This window comes from Scyliorhinus torazame, chromosome 17 (assembly GCF_047496885.1).
Source record: "Scyliorhinus torazame isolate Kashiwa2021f chromosome 17, sScyTor2.1, whole genome shotgun sequence".
NCBI lineage: Eukaryota > Metazoa > Chordata > Chondrichthyes > Carcharhiniformes > Scyliorhinidae > Scyliorhinus > Scyliorhinus torazame.
Window position 1 is genome coordinate 11,298,398 of NC_092723.1, and position 15,198 is coordinate 11,313,595.

At 45.5% G+C, this 15,198-nt stretch overlaps 1 protein-coding gene across 2 annotated transcripts in view; it reads left to right on the forward strand.

Annotated features, from left to right (window-relative positions):
• The first annotated feature begins 600 nt into the window (after positions 1 to 600).
• LOC140393712 (AMP deaminase 2-like) overlaps positions 601 to 15,198 on the forward strand; it is a 160,999-nt gene continuing 146,401 nt past the window's right edge. Inside the window, exon 1 of one of the 2 annotated variants that reach the window (XM_072480025.1) lies at positions 601 to 807. In XM_072480025.1, coding sequence (XP_072336126.1) covers positions 723 to 807 — 85 coding nt within the window. In that variant the 5' untranslated portion in view covers positions 601 to 722. Of the gene's footprint in view, positions 808 to 5,774; positions 5,881 to 15,198 lie in introns of those variants that run through there. The other variant, XM_072480023.1, reaches the window with a different exon arrangement.

The window sequence follows — 15,198 nt, forward strand, 5'->3', positions numbered from 1 at the left end:
TCGCCCCTCAACCTCCGTCGTTCCAGTGAGAACAAACCGAGTTTATTCAACCTCTCCTCGTAGCTAATGCCCTCCATACCAGGCAACATCCTGGTAAATCTCTTCTGCACCCTCACTAAAGCCTCCACATCCTTCTGGTAGTGTGGCGACCAGAATTGAACACTATAAATCCCCCTTTTTTTACACTTGTCTGTATTGTGTTGCCCGTCTGGCAAGGGGAATCTTTGCCAGGACAGGTGTTCCAAAACATGATGATAGCACGCCAGGAATGCCTGTCACCATGTTCACTGAGGGAGGGTTTATTTTTAATATGGCATTTGAAGAATTACAGAAGGAAATAAAAGCCGAGGAGAATAGAGTTGTTTTTTCCATTACAGTTTGTGGCTCCAAAGCCCAACAATACAGATGGTTTAGGTTTAAAAAAAAAGTATTTTGGTGTTTATAATTAAACATTAGAAAGAGTTTTAATGATTGCCATCTACCGGTGGATGAGCGGCTGGCACAGGCAGGCCTGGGCCCCGTTGCTAGGGGCAGCCGGCCCGCGGCCTTGCCGCCCGAGGCCGAGCCTGGGAGGCGCCGCGAGTGTCCGCGACTATCTGAGGGGGAGCGGCGGCGGCAGCGTTGCGGGCAGCCCCATCAATCCGCCGCGTCAGGGAGCGGCGGCTTCCTCCCGCTCCTCCTCCCCTTCCTCTCAGTCGCCCGGCTCCCCGAGCGGAGACAACATGTCCGACCCCATCCCCATCCGCGCCAAGAAGCTGCGACCCCGGCTCCAGGGCAGGAGCAGCCTGCAGAACGCCGAGCCCGCAGGTGAGAGTCAGACTCGCCCCAATTTTTAATTTAAATTAAATCTTAATTCTCTCATTGATCCGACTGCATTGGTGAGGTTAGCCTTGCTCGAATCCCCCACTGCGTTTGTGTACTGCCAACCCCTTTCCTTTTTTGTTAAAGAAGTCTTTTTTTTCCTCCCCTCCTTTTTGGCTGCACAAATGTAAACAACATTTTGTTTTTGGCCACGCAAAGAGAATGGCAAGTGCTTGTTGATGCTGCTGATGCTCCCTGTTTACATACAGCACACCTCAAAATGGTCAACGCACTGGTCCACGATTGAGGATCTACAATGGTGCACCTTGCCTCCTGTTTTACTTTTTTTGGTTACAGCCTTTGTTTGTGTTATTGTTGTGAGCCCCTTGCAACCCAAGGGCGGTGCAGGGAAGGTCAGTAATTTTGGTTGTTGGTTGGTATTGACCTAACCTTGGATGAATATCAAATTTGCTGTTTTTCTCTCCGGGCTTTTTTTATTTTCCATGCTGTTGATATGTCTCAGTCGTGGGGTTGGGCAGTGGGCATAGATTGCTTTAGCGTTGTCATCTCTGCGCACCGTGAATGGGATCCGAAATTCAGTGTGAATATTGTACCATGAATTCTGATCCGTCAACAGATTAAAGACGGTGTTCTCAATTAATGTTGCGCCGTCATCAAGCCGCTTAATAAAAACAACGACACGTCGCTACGAATAGATTTTTAAACCCACCAGATCGAATGAGGTTCAAAGTAAAATTGCTCCTTGTGAATGCTGTACTACTGTTGAATATTGAAGTACAAAATTTAGATTTTCAAAAAACATTTCGGCCACGATAGTGGGTTTTCTCCGGTGCTCCGGTTTCCTCCCACTGTTTAAAGAAGAGCAGGTTAGGTGGATTGGCCATGCTGAATAGCCCCTTTGTGTCCAAAAGGTTAGGTGTTGCTGGGTTACGGGGATAGGGTGGAGGCAAGGGCCGGTGCAGACTCGATTGGCTGAATGGCCTCCTGCACTGTAAATTCTATGATTCTATGAGAGTCGTATGAATAGGATGTCTGGCGATAGATTGGATGAAAAAGCAAAATACCACATATTCTGAAAACCTAAAATAAAGTGCTGGAACACTTGGGCCAAGTAGATGGAAAAATAGTTAAAATTTCACGTTTCTATATGTCTTTGCATTATGTAATGCATTCCTGGTTGTCAGCTCATATTTATTTAAACAATAACATTCATTTATATAGCAGTTTTAAATAGTAAAATATTCCTCGATACCGATCTCCACCCCGGCGACTGTCCTTTCCTCGGGCCCGCCGACCACGTCCAGGTGTGTGTGGGGAGTGAAGTATGTTTATTCAGCTTTAGCTTGTCAGCCTCCTGCCTGGCAACAAGGACCTGGCGAATCTGGCACCGTTTTTCATTGGCATCGATTGTGTTCTACGTGGCGCCGGTTCCAACCCTTAACGGTTGCTAAATCGGTCCCAGGTGCAGCGCCAGTTTTGCTGTAGGAGAAGTCCAGGAATCCTGCCCCTGCGTCAACACTTAGTCTCAGGAACGGAGAGTCCTGCTGAATTTGTTTTAATGATGTTAGTTGAGGGAGTTAAACGTTGGTCAGTATATTGGGGAGAACTCACCTGCTCTTTGAATAGTGCCAAGGGATCCTTTACCCAAAGATGGCGGAAATGGTTTTAGTTTAATATTTCATCCCAAAGACAGCATCTTCAACAAAGTAGTGCACCCTCAATACTGCACTGAAGTGTCAGCCTAGATCATGTCCCTGGAGTCGGGTTTTAAAGTCGCAATCGTCTGGCACTGAGGTGAGATTGCTTCCCACGGAGGTATAGATGAAAATACCGAGTCTCTCACATCTTGATCCCCGGCACCAGAATTGTCTCATGCCTCACTTTAGTAAATGAAGGGCGCTCTCACGCTTTTGGTGACTAGAACTGGGTGGAGTATTCAAAATGGATTATTATCAGAGCATTGCACAGTTTGATCATAACTGCCTTGGAACGTATCTTCTACGGTGTGGCCATGTAGTTCAATATTTTATTGACTTTGTTCCTCTATAATGGTTTGACATGTTTGGCATGAAACACCAAAGTTTCTCTTTAGTTCAGCCTTGATGATTCCAGCGCTATGTGTTTTACTAATTTTTTTCATCCGAGGTGCAGTAATTGCGTGTAATGTGCAATTTGTGCTGTAATTTTGGACAGTTCTTTTTCAATGAATGGGTAACTATCTGAGCATTGCTCCAACCCACCCAGCCCCCAAAATGTAATCCCCCCCCCCCCCCCGAAAGACACTGATCAGTGCTGCTGTAATGGTTCTTCAGTTACAAGCCTTCCAACACTAATCTAATTGTCACTATTCACCTTGCATGAGAAGGGATAAAATCCTTGGGTGATGGCTGAACTAGATCCTCTGCTTCTCTGGCATTTGAATGCATCGGTTCAGTGCAGATCACCAGATAACCAATAGGGGTAGGAATCTGCTGGCCTTTCTCACCCTATAGCCTATTTAAGCCAGTTGTAGCATCTCTATTACCAGCCTGGCTGAGTTATGTAGGTTAGGGATCACACCTAGGGCCTGCTGGTTTCTTTGGCTTCACGGATATAGGTTGAGAGGTGGTAGATTTCATAGAATTTACAGTGCAGAAGGAGGCCATTCGGCCCATCGAGTCTGCACCGACTCTTGGAAAGAGCACCCTACCCAAGGTCAACACCTCCACCCTATCCCCAGTAACCCCACCCAACACTAAGGGCAATTTAGCATGGCCAATCCACCTAACCTGTACATCTTTGGACTGTGGGAGGAAACCGGAGCACCTGGAGGAAACCCACGCACACACGGGGAGGATGTGCAGACTCCGCACAGACAGTGACCCAAGCCGGGATCGAACCTGGGACCCTGGAGCTGTGAAGCAATTGTGCTATCCACAATGCTACCGTGCTGCCCTAGAACTGAGATGAGGAGGAACTACTTCTCCCAGAGGGTGGTGAATTTGTGGAACTCGCTGCTGCATAGCACGGTGGAATCGGAATCATTAAATGGTTTCAAGAAAGAGATAGATATATTTCTGATTTTAAAAAACGGGTTAAAGGGATATGGGTAACAAACAGGTGGGGAGGTGGATTTGAGACCAGGAAGAGATCAGCCATGATCTGATTGAGTGGCGGAGCAGGCCCGAAGGGCTGAATTGCCTACTTCTGCTCCTAATTGCTTTGTTCCCAAGGTGTTTCAACAGGAGCTTGATCAAACAAAATTGACTCTGCGCCACCGCTATTAGGACAGATGACCAAAAGCTTGATCAAAGAGATCGGTTTTAAGGCATGTGGTAGAGAGAGGGGAAAGGGAGGGAATTCCAGAACGCAGGGCTTAGGCGGCTGAAAGCACTGCCGCCAATAGTGGAGCAGTTAAAAGTGGAGGGAAATCAGAGACCGTTCACAAGGTCGATTTCTAGGATGAAGGAATGGTCATGCGAGGAAAGGTTGAGCATCTTGGACCTTTGGTCATTGGAGTTCGGAAGACTGGGACATGACCCTATTGGGAGATACAAGATTCTGAGTGGGCTTAACAGAGTAGATGCTGAGCGGATGTTTTACTTTGTTAGGAGATTTAGAACTCAGGGGCACAATTTCATCAAAATGATCTCTCCCCATTTAAGACCAAGATGAGGAGCAATTTATTTTCTCAAAGATTGTTATTGCTTAAAGTTCTCTGTCCCCCCGATGACTGAGTCATTGAATTCAAAGTTGAATTAGACAATTTATTGATCAACAAGAGAGTCGTGAGGTATGGGAGGAAGGCAGGTGAAGCTGATTGAATCAGCAACAATTTTATTGAATGGGCAGCACTGTAGCACAGTGGTTAGCACTGTTACTTCACAGCGCCAGGGACCCAGGTTCAATTCCCGGCTTGGGTCACTGTGCAGAGTCTGCACGTTCTTTCCAGGTGCTCCGGTTTCCTCCCACAGTCCAAAGATTTGCAGATTACGTGGATTGGTCACACTAAATTGCCCCGTAATGTCCAAACGGTAGGTGGGTTGCTGGGTTACGGATATAGGGTGGAGGTGTGGGCTTAGGTAGGGTGCTCTTTCAGGGGTCGGTGTAGATTCGATGGGCCGAATGGCCTCCTTCTGCACTGTAAATTCTATGATTCTCTGAATGAAGCGCGCTCAAGGGGCCGAATGGCTTGCTCCTGTTATGTTTGTAAGTTTTATGGTCAACCACACCGAGAATTGACCACCCGTCGCACAATTCTTTTATCATAGTCCCTTTGTATAAAGGTTTCGAGAATGATTCTAACAAATTCTCACTACATGCAGCCACAAGATGCAAATGAATGTGCCAGTATGTCACTAATGCTGCCTATTTGAGATAACATTTGATGAGGAAAGGTATCTGCCAACTATGGTTTTTGTTCAGACAAAAGAAGCATTCTGTACCTCCTTTTCCATTCTACAGATGCAAATGACTTCCTTCGACTAAGTATCTGTGTAAGAGCGACATGTGAAAATTAATGGCAACACCTTGCAATTTCTTGCTTGTGTTCTGTTATTTTAGCTTATTTTATTTTCAAGAATTTAGCATAAGGATACAGGGATCCAAATGTACCATCCTGGTAAGAAAATTCCTGGCAGTGTTCCAATATGTGCAAATTGCAACCAAGCCAGTTTTACTTCCCCTTGTAGCACTACAAACAACATTAGCAAATTTGTTTGTAAGCAGCCTGCAGGATTCTGCTATGACATTTTTTATTCCGCTGCCATACATGATGGCTTATGGCCTTGCACAAAATTCCAAGTACTTCCAGACTTAACATCGTTGTAAAGCGGGAAATATTTCTCTGTCTTTTAGCTTTGACAAAGGGTCACCTGGACTCGAAACGTTAGCTATTTTCTCTCCCTACAGATGCTGCCGGACCTGCTGAGATTTTCCAGCATTTTCTCTTTGGTTTCAGATTCCTGCATCCGCAGTCATTTGCTTTTATGAAAGAAAGAAAGAAGTGGGAAAAAGAGGTTACAAATGCCATGGCAGCAGAACCACATCCAACTAGTCTGTGGCAAAACAACCCATCAGGTCAACAGTGCATATCAATAATTATTTATGTAATCTAATACAAGGTCGATATGTATGCAACTAAAAAGTCCTAGCTATTCAATTTTCAGAATTATACCTATGATCAAAATATTGGTCGTTCTATATTATAGCAAGTATTTTTAGGTGACATAGTGGTAATGTCACTGAACTAGTAATGCAGAGGCCCAGGCTAATGCTCTGGGGACAGGTGTCCACGTCTCACCATGGCAACTGATGGAATTGAAATGCAATTAATAAACCTGGAATTGAAAATAAGTCTCGATAATGGTGACCATGAAGCGATTGTCCTGAAAACCCTTCTGGTTCACTAATGTCCTTTTAAACATAGAACATAGAAAAATACAGCACAGAACAGGCCCTTCGGCCCACGATGTTGTGCCGAACCTTTGTCCTAGATTAAGAACAAATTAATCTACATCCCATCATTCTACCGTAATCCATATACCTACCCAATAACTGCTTGAAGGTCCCAAATGTTTCCGACTCAACTACTTCCACAGGCAGCGCATTCCATGCCCCCACTACTCTCTGGGTAAAGAACCTACCTCTGACATCCCCCCTATATCTTCCACCATTCACCTTAAATTTATGTCCCCTTGTAATGGTTTGTTCCACCCGGGGAAAAAGTCTCTGACTGTCTACTCTATCTATTTCCCTGATCATCTTATAAACCTCTATCAAGTCGCCCCTCATCCTTCTCCGTTCTAATGAGAAAAGACCTAACACCCTCAACCTTTCCTCGTAAGACCTACTCTCCATTCCAGGCAACATCCTGGTAAATCTCCTTTGCACCTTTTGCAAAGCTTCCACATCCTTAAAATGAGACAACCAGAACTGCACACAGTACTCCAAATGTGGCCTTACCAAGGTTTTGTACAGCTGCATCATCACCTCACGGCTCTTAAATTCAATCCCTCTGTTAATGAACGCGAGCACACCATAGGCCTTCTTCACAGCTCTATCCACTTGAGTGGCAACTTTCAAAGATGTATGAACATAGACCCCAAGATCTCTCTGCTCCTCCACATTGCCAAGAACCCTACTGTTAACCCTGTATTCTGCATTCATATTTGTCCTTCCAAAATGGACAACCTCACACTTTTCAGGGTTAAACTCCATCTGCCACTTCTCAGCCCAGCTCTGCATCCTATCTATGTCTCTTTGCAGCCGACAACAGCCCTCCTCACTATCCACAACTCCACCAATCTTCGTATCGTCTGCAAATGTACTGACCCACCCTTCAACTCCCTCATCCAAGTCATTAATGAAAATCACAAACAGCAGAAGACCCAGAACTGATCCCTGCAGTACGCCACTGGTAACTGGGATCCAAGCTGAATATTTGCCATCCACTACCACTCTCTGACTTCTATCAGTTAGCCAGTTCGTTATCCAACTGGCCAAATTTCCCACTATCCCGTGCCTTCTTACTTTCTGCATAAGCCTACCATGTGGAACCTCATCAAATGCCTTACTAAAATCCATGTACACCACATCCACTGCTTTACCTTCATCCACGTGCTTGGCCACCTCTTCAAAATAATTCAATAAGACTTGTGAGGCAAGACCTACCTCTCTCAAATTCGTGCTGACTATCCCTAATCAAGCAGTGTCTTTCCAGATGCTCAGAAATCCTATCCCTCAGTATCCTTTCCATTACTTTGCCTACCACCGAAGTACGACTAACTGGCCTGTAATTCCCAAGGTTATCCCTATTCCCTTTTTTGAACAGGGGCACGACATTCGCCACTCTCCAATCCCCTGGTACCATCCCTGTTGACAGTGAGGACGAAAAGATCATTGCCAACGGCTCTGCAATTTCATCTCTTGCTTCCCATAGAATCCTTGGATATATCCCGTCAGGCCCGGGGGACTTGTCTATCCTCAAGTTTTTCAAAATGCCCAACACATCTTCCTAATAAGTATCTCCTCGAGCCTACCAGTCTGTTTCACACTGTCCTGTCAAACAATATGGCCCCTCTCATTCGTAAATACTGAAGAAAAGTACTCGTTCAAGACCTCTCCTATCTCTTCAGACTCAATACACAATCTCCCGCTACTGTCCTTGATCGGACCCACCCTCGCTCTAGTCATTCTCATATTTCTCATATGTGTAAAAGGCTTTGGGGTTTTCCTTGATTCTACCCGCCAAAGATTTTTAATGCCCTCTCTTAGCTCTCCTAATCCCTTTCTTCAGTTCCCTCCTGGCTATCTTGTATCCCTCCAGCGCCCTGTCTGAACCTTGTTTCCTCAGCCTTACATAAGTATCCTTCTTGAAGAATAAAGGGATTAAGGGTTATGGTGTTCGGGCCGGAAAGTGGAGCGGAGTCCACAAAAGATTAACCATGATCTCATTGAATGGTGGAGCAGGCTCGAGGGGCCAGGTGGCCTACTCCTGCTTCTAGTTCTTATGTTCTTCCTCTTAACAAGACATTCAACCTCTCTTGTCAACCATGGTTCCCTCACTCGACCATCTCTTCCCTGCCTGACAGGACCATACATATCAAGGACATATAGTATCTGTTCCTTGAACAAGTTCCACATTTCAATTGTGTCCTTCTCTGACAGCCTATGTTCCCAACTTATGCACTTCAGTTCTTGTCTGACAGCATCGTATTTACCCTTCCCCCAATTGTAAACCTTGCCCTGTTGCACGCAGCTATCCCTCTCCATTACTAAAGTGAAAGTCACAGAATTGTGGTCACTATCTCCAAAATGCTCCTCCACTAAAAAATCTATCACTTGCCCTGGTTCATTACCAAGTACCAAATCCAATATGGCCTCCCCTCTGGTCGGACAATCTACATACTGTGTTAGAAAAGCTTCCTGGACACACGGCACAAACACCACCCCATCCAAACTATTTGATCTAAAGAGTTTCCACTCAATATTTGGGAAGTTGAAGTCACCCATGACTACTACCCTATGACTTCTGCACCTTTCCAAAATCTGTTTCCCAATCTGTTCCTCCACATCTCTGCTGCTATTGGGGGGCCTATAGAAAGCACCCAACAAAGTGACTGCTGCTTTCCTATTTCTGACTACAACCCATACTACCTCAGTAAGCCGATCCTCCTCGAACTGCCTTTCTGCATCTGTTATACTACCTCTAATTAACAATGCAACCCCCCCCCCCCCCCACCTCTTTTACCAACCTCCCTAAACTTATTGAAACATCTATAACCAGGAACCTCCATCAACCATTTCTGCCCCTCTTCCATCCAAGTTTCCGTGATGGCCACCACATCGTAGTCCCAAGTACCGATCCATGCCTTAAGTTCACCCACCTTATTCCTGATGCTTCTTGCGTTGAAATATACACACTTCAACCCATCTCCGTGCCTGCAAGTACTCTCCTTTGTCAGTGTTCCCTTCCTCACTGCACATTTTGGCGTCCTGAATATCGGCTACCTTAGTTGCTGGACTACAAGTCCGGTTCCCATTCCCCTGCCAAATTAGTTTAAACCCTTCCGAAGAGTACTAGAAAACCTCCCTCCCAGGATATTGGTGCCCCTCTGGTTCGGATGCAACTCGTCCTGCTTGTACAGGACCCACCTTTCCCAGAATGCGCTCCAATTATCCAAATACCTGAAGCTCTCCCTCCTACACCATTCCTGCAGCCACGTGTTCAGCTGCACTCTCTCCCTATTCCTAGCCTCGCTATCACGTGGCACCGGCAACAAACCAGAGATGACAACTTTGTCTGTCCTGGCTTTTAACTTCCAGCTAACTCCCTAAACTTGTTTATTACATCCACACGCCTTTTCCTACCTACGTCATTGGTACCAATGTGCACCACAACTTCTGGCTGCTCCCCCTCCCCCTTAAGGATCCTGAAGACACGATCCGAGACATCCCTGGCCCTGGCACCCGGGAGGCAACATACCTTCCGGGAGTCTCACTCGTGACCACAGAATCTCCTATCTATTCCCCTAATCATTGAGTCTCCTATCACTATTGCTTTTCTATTCTCCCCCCTTCCCTTCTGAGAGCCTGACTCAGTGCCAGAGACCTGGCCGCTAGGCCCCCCCCCCCCCCCCCCCCCCCAACAGCATCCAAAACGGTATACTTCTTTTGAAGGGGAACGGCCATGAGGGATCCCTGCATTGTCTGCCCGTTAGTTTTCTTTCCCCTGACTGTAACCCCGCTGCTCTTGTCCTGTACCTTGGGTGTGGTTACCTCCCTGTAACTCTTGTCTATTATCACCTATGCCTCCCGGATGATCCAAAGTTCATCCAGCTCCAGCTCCAATTCCCTAACACGGTCTCTGAGGAGCTGGAATTGGGTGCACTTCCCGCAGGTATAGTCAGCAGGGACACCGGTGGTATCCCTCACCACCCATTTCCTACAGGAGGAGCATGCAACTGCCCTAGCCTCCATCCCTCTTGCCTTACAGAATATAGCTGCACTGTGTACCAACTGGAACTCCGCCCTCCGACTCTGCTTCCAGTCAGCTGCACTCTCTGTAAACTCCTGGTTCCCTTCACGCTCTTTGAGGAAATGTAGGAAATGAAATGAAAGGAGCACCTTTCTCCCTCCTCACCTAACTCCCTCAGTCACCAAACTCTCACTATAGCACTCATATGCACCCAAATTCAGCACTCCGTGCTAACAAAGTCTGCACTGTAGCTGGCTCACCTTTATACTGTGACTGTAGCCTCTGAAAACTGGCCTAATCCAATTAACTAATTAACAAGCTCTAGCTGCAAGTAGCTACAAGTTGAACCTTTGTTTAAAGCTGATTGAAAATATACCTTCTAAACCAACAGCAACTTTTAAGTTAATTAACTGAATAAAAGAAAGACTAGACTTTAGATAAAAATGAACCCTTAATATCCCTCAGTCACCAAACTTTCACTATAGCACTCAAATGCACCCAAATTCAGCACTCGGTGCTAACAAAGTCTGCACTGTAGCTGGCTCACCTTTATGCTGTGACTAGCCTCTGAAAACTGGCCTAATCCAATTAACTAATTAACAAGCTCTAGCTGCAAGTAGTTACAAGTAGAACCTTTGTTTAAAGCTGATTGAAAATTCACCACCTTCTCAACCAAACAGCAACGTTTACGTTAATTAGCAAAATAAAAGAAAGATTAGACTTTAGATAAAAATTAAAAATAAACCCTTAAATCCCTCAGTCACCAAACTCTCTTTTAGGGAACAAAATCTGCAGCCCTTACCTGGTCTATCCTACAGGTGGTTGACTCTTAAATGTCTTTGAAACAACAAGCCATTCAGTTGTTTCAAACCACTGTGAAGCCTACCGCCCAGAGGGACAAGGGCCGCAGATGCATGGGAATCACCACCACCTGCACATTCCCTTCCAAGCCACACTCCATCCTGACTTGGAATTATATTGCCGTTCATTCACTGTTGCTGGGTCAAAATCCAGGAACTCCCTCCCTAAAAACACTGTCAGTGTACCCACACCACATGGACTGCAGTGGACTTGCCACCACCTTCTTGAGGGCAATTAGGGATGGGCAATAAATGCTGTTCTAGCCAGTGAAGCCCACATCCTGTGAGCAATAAATACTGCAGGTATTTTAGTGGAAAAATTTAAGTTTCAGTAATCAGAACAATTGGAGACTTGGATCACTAATATAATGATAAAGGTGAATTTTAAAATACTTTAAATCGCTAACCTCCTACAGTCCTCCTGTGCTCCTCCAGTTCTGACCTCTTGCACGAGTGTAAACGTCCTCTCGGCATTTACCCTGTCAATCTCCCTCAGAATCTTGTATGTTTCAGTGAGCTCACTTCAGATTCTTCCGACTGCCAATGAGCTTTGGCTGAACTTTTTCTCATGACAGCTTCTTCATACCAGGAATCAACCCAGTGAACCTTCTCGCAACTATGCAATATATTGCTTCTTAAATAAGGAGACACATACTGTACGCAGTATTCTAGGTGTGGTCTCGCCTGTACAACTGAAGCAAGACTTCCCTAATTTGATACTCCCATCCTCCTAGCCATCATTCCATTTACATTCCAAATTACTTGTACCCCACAGTCATTCATCTACGAGGACACTCGAATTCCTCTGTACTCTAGCATTCTGTAGCCTCTGTTCATTTAAATAATATTTTGTTTTTCCTGTTCTTATCGAAGTGGAATCTGAAGAAAGATCTTTGATCTGAAACATTAACCCTGTTTCTCTCTCCACAAATGCTGCCTGAGTATTTCCAGATACTTCTGTTTTTATTTCAGATTTCCAGCTTCTCCAGGTTTTGCTTTTCTTTTGATGTGAGTTTGTCCTATAAAATTTTCAATATTGTACAAGCCAGGCCAAAGGGTAAAAAGATTTAACAACACTGGATTCAAAGATATGGTTGAATGAAATATCAGCAACTTAATGTTTTTAAGAAGCCACACAAGGACACCTCTCCTGAATGGTCTGGCCCTAATTTTTAGACTATGCCCCCTAGTTTTAGAATCTACAACCAGTGGAAATAGTTTATCTTTATTTAGCAAGGCTAAATCACTGGCTTTGAAAGCAGACCAAGGCAGGCCAGCAGCACGGTTCAATTCCTGTACCAGCCTCCCCGAACAGGCGCCGGAATGTGGCGACGAGGGGCTTTTCACAGTAACTTCATTTGAAGCCTACTTGTGACAATAAGCGATTTTCATTCATTTTCATTTCATGATATCATTCTTCAGGTGAATAGGGATCTTGGAGATAATATTGTAAAATATGTTGGTGGTAGAATGCCACATGGCAGATATCAAGGTGTTGATTTTAACTTTCTTAAGGGTTCTGTGTGGCCACAGGTGCCCCTTTGCTGAAGCGTGACGAACTTGATGTTTCTGTGAAACCTCACAAATTTCATGTGCTTGAGAATTGGGGGCGGCACGGTGGCACAGTGGGTTAGCCCTGCTGCCTCACGCCGCCAAGGTCCCAGGTTCGATCCTGGCTCTGGGTCACTGTCCATGTGGAGTTTGCACATTCTCCCCCTGTGTTTGCGTTGGTTTCGCCCACACTAAATTGTCTCTTTCATTGGAAAAAATGAATTGGGCACTCTAAATTTAGTTTTTAAAAAAAGAATTGGAAGCAGACAATTCAGCCGATTGACTCCGCAAACTTCTTTCTTTTAGTCCTGCTGACTGTGTCCAAAGGTGGGAGAGAAAACCTTGAAGCACAGAAGGTGGCCAGTTCACCCATCATGAATGTACCAGCTCTTTGGAAGAGCAAATCCCACAGCCGTGCAACTCTTTCCTTTTTTCAATGATATATACAAGACCCTTTGGAGACTTGGGTACCCAGATCTTTGAAAGATAAGAATGTTGTCAACTTTGTGAAATAATTTCCTTTACCCAACATTGAGCACCACATATCTTTGGCCCATCAGCATCTGTAGCAAGAAACCGAGCTAACGTTTCAAATCTAAATGATCCTTCTACAGACCTGCTGCCAGACCAGCTGAGTTTATCCAGCATTTTCTATTTTAATTTCAGATTTTCAGAATCCACAGTATTTTTGCTATTACTTAGTAATGGCCAACAGGTTTGTGTGGCTTGGTGGAGTCAGGCTTTCTTGCCTTTTTTTTTAAAGAGGGTGATCTCAAACATGTTGGATGATTGCCCGAGTGGTTTGAATGTTGCTTGGATACATGATAGCTACCAACGTGTAGTAATAGGCTGTAAAGCATTGGTATGTTGTCTTCTGTGCATAAAATGAAGCCTCTTTGCATAGGAAGCATATAGCTGCCAAAACGATTGGGCAGCACCGTAGCATAGTGGTTAGCACAGTTGCTTCACAGCTCCAGGATCTTGGGTTCGATTCCCGGCTTGGGTCACTGTCTGTGCGGAGTTTGCATGTTCTCCCCGTGTCTGCAGGGTTTCCTCCGGGTGCTCCGGTTTCCTCCCACAGTCCAAAGATGTGCGGGTTAGGTGGATTGGCCATGATAAATTGCCCTTCGTGTCCAAAAAATATTAAGTGGGGTTACTGGGTTACGGGAATAGGGTAGATACGTGGGCTTCAGTCGGGTGCTCTTTGTAAGGGCCGGTGCTGACTCGATGGGCCGAATGGCCTCCCTCTGCACTGTAAATTCTATGACTTTCTCTTTGTAGAGGGTCTTTGCACTATTTGCCAGATCATGTAGTGGCTGCAGATTTGCTGCAAGTTGGGAAAGTTGCTGAAAGAGGCCACCGGCTACACTTTGGGATGTCCGATGATGTCGATGTCTCTAGGTCAGAGGTTCCCAACTGTGGGGTGTGTGTGTGCGTGCGTGTGCTAGACCAGATGTCCTTCCCCAAAGGACATTGGCAGAAGGAGTAGCAAGTCTAGATTGCTAATCTGGAATTAATTTTCTCATCCTGGTCAGAGGGTTGTGACTGGGTTAGCAAGGGTTCCAGATCATTAATCGGTAACCCCACTGGAAAATACATGTGATAATAGGATCCAACCCATTAATTGTTTGTGGTCAAACAATCCAGCAGTGCTCACTTCAGTTTATGCAGCTGGCCATGCTAACAAAGTATTGCAGGGAAACAGGCACCCATGGGACAGTATCTAAGTATATACTGTGGACGCTGGAAGTCTGAAATAAAAGCAGAAATTGCTGGATAAACTCAGTGGGTCTGGCCACATCTGTGGACAGAAAAACAGTTAACATTTCAAGTCCGTGTGACTTCCTCAGAGCAGAAGAGGGGTAGAAATGCGATGGATTATATAGTTGGAGAGGGAGGTGGGGAGCAGAATAGAGGGCCGACGATAGGTCGGAGCTCAGGAGACATTGACAAAGATGTCATGGACAGAAGACAAAGTGAGTGTTGATGGTAGCTTAAGGATTAAAGAAGGTGCTGGTAGTGACATAAAAGGTAAGATAGCATGTGTTCACAGGAGAACCCAGGTCAGTGCTCAATGAAGGCAAAACTAAAGACGAAGTAACAGCTGGTGGGATCACGATGGAGGAGAAAGTTCATAGTCTAAAGGTGCTGAACCCATGAGTCCAGAACGCTGTAACATGCCGAGTAGGAAGATGAGGTGCTGTTCCTCCAGTTGCGTTGGGCTTCGCTGAAGCATTGCAGTAAGCCAAGGAGGGACATGTAGTCATGAGAGCGAGATGATCAGTTGAAGTGGCAAGTGACAGGGAGGTTGAGGTAGTGCTTGCAGACTGAGCGAAGGTGTTCCATGAAGCGGTCACCCAGTCTGCATTTAGTTTCTCCAACGTAGAGGAGACCGCGTCGGGAGCATTGAATACAGTAGACCATATTCAAGGAGGTGCAAGTGAAATGCTGCTTCACCTGAAGGGAGTGTTTGGGGCCATTGGACAGTGAGGAGCAAGAAAGTAAAAC